The 5,012-nt window shown below is 48.9% G+C and overlaps 1 protein-coding gene across 1 annotated transcript; it reads left to right on the top strand.

Annotated features, from left to right (window-relative positions):
- The first annotated feature begins 1,336 nt into the window (after positions 1 to 1,336).
- LOC119824220 (myosin light polypeptide 6-like) lies at positions 1,337 to 1,817 on the top strand. Its single transcript, XM_038344383.1, has one exon. It carries the CDS (start codon positions 1,362 to 1,364, stop codon positions 1,815 to 1,817), a length of 456 nt encoding a protein of 151 aa, XP_038200311.1. The 5' UTR covers positions 1,337 to 1,361.
- Positions 1,818 to 5,012: the final 3,195 nt, after the last annotated feature.

Below are 5,012 nucleotides of genomic sequence, written 5' to 3'. Positions count from 1 at the left end.
TGGTGCAAGCAGGTGTGATTGGAGGGGGTGAGGTCAGATGTGAGCAATCTTGTGAGTGAGCTTAGGAGGGGAAGTTCACTCTCCTGATCACTGGAGGTTTAGGGGAAACAAAGGAGAGGAAGGGACTCCCTTTAGGGTGGTGCTGGGGATGGGAGGGGGCAGGACCTGGGGCATTATCCGACCTTGAGGAGCTCTACAGAGAGGGATGGCAGTTCTAAGCACACAGGTGGGACGCCCAATGGGCAGGTGACAACTGTGCATGAGGTAAGGAGTCAAGATGCACAGTGGGAGGTAAGGAAGAGTCCCCAGGTCCCAGTTACTAGACTGGGAGCCAGGGGTCAGGAGCAACGGCCAATGCTCGTTATACTATTTTCTCGCTTCCTTGATTCTCTATGAATGAAGAAAACCTTCTGTGTTTCTTGCCCACTCCCCCACCACCACAAAAGTCTGTGTGTGTGTGTGTGTGTGTGTGTGTGAGAGAGAGAGAGAGAGAGAGAGAGAGAGAGAGAGAGAGAGGGGGCGGGGATGCTTGTGCGGGTGCGCGTGTGCACATAAGGGGGAGAGCTAGTGATCCTTGCTTTCAGCGTTCTCTTGGATCTTCAAAACCATTGCCAGCTACAAAATCCTTGGACAGGCAGAGTTACTCGCCAACTCTGCACCATACCTGATGTATATAGCCTTCCACTGTCAACGGTGGGAAAGGGTAAGTTTTAAGAAAGAGTGACCCTAGTGCGCATGCATGCTCCACAGCCCCAAGCCGTCAATACACGGTTGCCAAGGCGTAGTTATAGAACTGTTACAAAAGTGGGTTTAGGCAAATAATCCAAACAGTCTTTGTCAGACAACCCCCACATCATAGCTCTAGACCCCTGAAACTGTAACTCCACATCTGCACTCAGTCCTGGCTTGAGTTCTCCCATGTTGCTTCCCGGCCTGAATGTTTCTACTGTGGCAAATAATTCCCCTCCCAAGTTCAATAAACTTCTGTGGCCATTTGTACATCCTTTTATTAACCACAGCAAGAACCTCGACCAAAGAGGTCTGGCCTCCCCGGTGGACTTCCTCTACAGCAGAGGCCATATAAGAAGGAACGAGGAACGATGCCCCCAAGCAGGTTGGAGAAAGTTGCAGAAAAGCTACTTAGTGGTTCCAGGGTTCCAGTGTCAAGGTGCAGGGAGAGGGGCTGAAATCCAGCCCGGGAATGGGTTTGGGACTCTTCATCTAGGTCACACTGGGGAGAGTCCTCGGGAGAGACTGCAGGTGAGGATCAGACCAGAAAAGTTGAGCACTGTGCAAAGTTAAAGAAACAGAAATAGAGGCCATTACTGCGGGAAAAGGTCCTGCGGAGCTGAGCAGTCAAGATGTGTGACTTCACCGAGGACCAGACTGCAGAGTGCAAGGAGGCTTTCCAGCTGTTTGACCGAACAGGTGATGGCAAGATCCTGTACAGCCAATGTGGGGACGTGATGAGGGCTCTGGGCCAGAACCCTACCAACGCCGAAGTGCTCAAGGTCCTGGGGAACCCCAAGAGAGATGAGATGGATGTGAAGGTGCTGGACTTTGAGCACTTCCTGCCCGTGCTGCAGACTGTGGCCAAGAGCAAGGACCAGGGAACTTATGAAGACTATGTCGAAGGCTTTCGTGTGTTTGACAAGGAAGGGAATGGTACCGTCATGGGTGCTGAAATCCGGCATGTCCTCATCACACTGGGAGAGAAGATGACAGAGGAGGAAGTGGAGATGTTGGTGGCGGGTCGTGAGGACAGCAACGGTTGTATCAACTATGAAGAGCTTGTCCAGATGGTGCTGAATGGCTGAGGACACTTCCAGAGCCCGAGCCTGTGCCTTGCCCAGTGTGGGATCTCTCTGTGGCTCCTCCTAGGCTCCCCTGTCACAGCACCTTGCCATCTGGTCTCTTCTGGATGTCTGTCTTCACCAAATAAAATTCTCTCTTTGCCAAAAAAAAAGAAAGAAATAGAAACAAAACACTGAACACGTAAACCCACCTAGAAGGTCACCTTCCCAGCTGGACCCTGAGGCTCTCAAACTTTCCTCCCACACGGCCTCGAGTTTCAGTACCACTGCATGAAGACATAGGAGCCACTCTTCATGTCTCACAGATCCACTCCCTCCCAAGGCTCACAGTACTTTTGTCTAAGGCAGGCTCCTGGAGGACACCAGGAAACAGGATAGGCGGGCCACACGTAGGTCACCTGCATGTCCTCATCCAGTCATCTTTCTCCTTGGAACACACTTTTGAAAATATCTTCCCAAGCGTCACTTCCCCCACACAACACAGAATTACCCCCAAATGCCCTGGAAGGTGAGTCCTTCACTCAATCTGGCAACGCTGTAGGCTGCCACATCATCAAAGAACATAGACTTGGCCTTGTTCTCTCCTGTAGGGCATGTTTTTGGCAGTCCGTCGGATAGACACGTCACTTTTGAAAGTCAAATCTGTAGACAACATCAGGCAGATGATGCCCTGCTTCTGAACATCGTGGTCATTATGGAAATTGTCAGTCATCTCTCTCTTCCCCGCCAGCACTGCCTGCATGGGATCTGACTTGATAGGATTGTGTATCCAAGATAAAATACAAATTTGCTGGCGTGCTTCGTTTCTTTTAAAGGTTGATGGCTGCAGTTTGAGCTCACATTATATGTACTTAGGACAAACAGCATCGCAGCAGGTAGAAGAGGAAAAGTCTTGCCATGGTGATGACTTGTAGTTAGAATATGTCACATGCCCCCATCCTTTCTAGCATCTCTCTCCCTGCTCCCCCGTGTGTGTGTGTGTGTGTGTGTGTGTGTGTGTGTGGTGTGTGCCTCTCACTGAACCACCATGCTTGCCTGACAAATATTTTGCTGACTGAGCAACCATTCCAGCTCCTCAGCCCTTTTTCTTTTAATACTTAATTTTTAAGAGTTAGTTTTCAAGTCATGTCTATATCTGTGTGTAGGTGTATGCCCTTGGATGAAGGTGCCCACAGAGGGGATAAGGGCATTCGATCCTCTGCAGTTGGAGTTATAGGTGGGTTGGGAGCCATCTGCCGTGGCGGTAAGGAATTGAACTCTACAAGAGTACCACATGGTTTTAACCTCTGGTCTGTCTCTCCACCACACCCCCTTTCCACACACCCAGTCTTTTATTCATGAGTCACCAGTTAGGGGAGATCTGTAAAATCTGCAGAATGCTTTTGAACTTGCAAGCAAAGCGCAGAGCGAATGAGAAAGAAAACATATGATACCTGCTCCAATCTGGTTGGACTGGGAGCCTGTTTTGGGTTACCTCTCCCCGGCTTCCAGGACCCAGGAGGCCTCAGGAAGCTAGTAGGTGTCCTATGCTGGGATAGGCCTCCTGTGGCTGGTCACCTCTCTACCCTGGGAGAGGACTAGCATCTAGAACGTCAGCCCCCGCTTCAGCCTAGCAGAGCTCCCTTCCCCTGACCTAACCAGCATCACCCTTCCTATTGTGCCAGTTAAAGAGGATGGATGGACAAGCTAAGTGCTTCTGATGATGAGGGAGGGGGAGCAGGAGCAGCTGGCAGCAGTGCTGACAGCACAGGGCTCCTCGTTCAATACAATCAGCCTGCAGTCCATCTAGTGACTAACCAGAGATATTACTGAACATGCTGGAAAGTTCCAGTACTGAAAATGGCCCATTCTACCCCTCGTTTCTAGATAGACTCCCTCATTCTGAGATCTCAGGAAAGGTCACTGCATCTCGGACTTGGCTCATTAGGATATGTCCCTCCAGCCCAGTATGCTAGCACATCCTCACCTCTGAAACTATTGGCGCTGGTTAAGTCAGTCATTGTATGAGTCTTGAGGGTGGTACCTACGATCTAGTCACAGAGTGGGTGACTTGTACTGGAAGACGCTTGTCAGAGGTAGTCCCGAGCTCCCGAGTGTTCTCTCCACACACTCAGCTGTGACACTGTGGTCTTAGTTCTCTTTCCGCTGGAGCAATTCATTCCTGCTTAGCAAATTAATTAAAAAAAATCACTATTGCATAGTAAACAGTGCGTATTTTTGGTTGTTAATTTTATTTGTTTATTCATGTTTGTTTGCCTATTGGATCTTTTAGGAGATAAATTTTCAAAGTTATGATCCACCTGTCAGCAGGTCCCGAGTATTGATATTAAAGGTATTTGCTATCACACCAGGATGGTGTTGTAATTTTATTATAAAAGATTGTCAAAAATAATTATTTGTTGACTGCTTACAAGTCAGACACAATGTTTCCTGTGATTGAATCACACAATCCAGTAACAGCTGGATTACGGTTTCCATCTCTGTGTGTGTACCAGGCCATTGGAAGGGCAGTGTGTGTGTGTGTGTGTGTGTGTGTGTGTGTGTGTGTGTGTGTACAGATGTTCATATCTGAGGACCCTTGGCTCAAGAAAGAGTAAAATCAGGACCAAAATGCTACTCACATAAAGAAAGTAGGTTTAAACTGGGGCAGGCAGGACACAGATTATGGAATGATCTTAATTTCTAAGTCTGGACCAAGTGTGTCTGAGGCATGGATTTATTTTTCCTGGCAAGGCTGTCTGGTGGCCATGCCTTTCCCTCTGTACCTGGCTTTTATAGCATTAGAGAACAAAAAGGAACCACGGGAGGCTGCTCCCTTTCTTCCTGGGATGCTCTTCACGCTTTCTATTTATAGCTCCTGCTTCCAGTGTGAGCGCATCTGCCTCCCAGGCGATTTTCTTGTCTTCGATTGTTAAGGAGTCCTCCTCTGTGATTTCCTCAACTAGCAGGGAGGAGATGCCATCCTGGATGGCAACTATTATGCTTCAATAATATCGATATCCCTGTGGATAAGCGAGCACGCAGTGGGACATGGTGGTACACAGCTGTATTCCCAGATTGCGAGGAGCCGAGCGCAGACTGGGCTCTCTGAGGCTCTGTCTTCAAAACTAAAAGAGAAGACAAATACAGGAGGGAGGGAGGAAAAGAGTGAAAGACAGAGAAGGAAAGAGCAGGGAAAGAGAAAAGGAGGGAGGGAAA

Source organism: Arvicola amphibius, chromosome 1, assembly GCF_903992535.2.
Source record: "Arvicola amphibius chromosome 1, mArvAmp1.2, whole genome shotgun sequence".
Taxonomy (NCBI): Eukaryota; Metazoa; Chordata; class Mammalia; order Rodentia; family Cricetidae; genus Arvicola; species Arvicola amphibius.
This window is presented reverse-complemented; position numbering and strand designations above follow the sequence as displayed.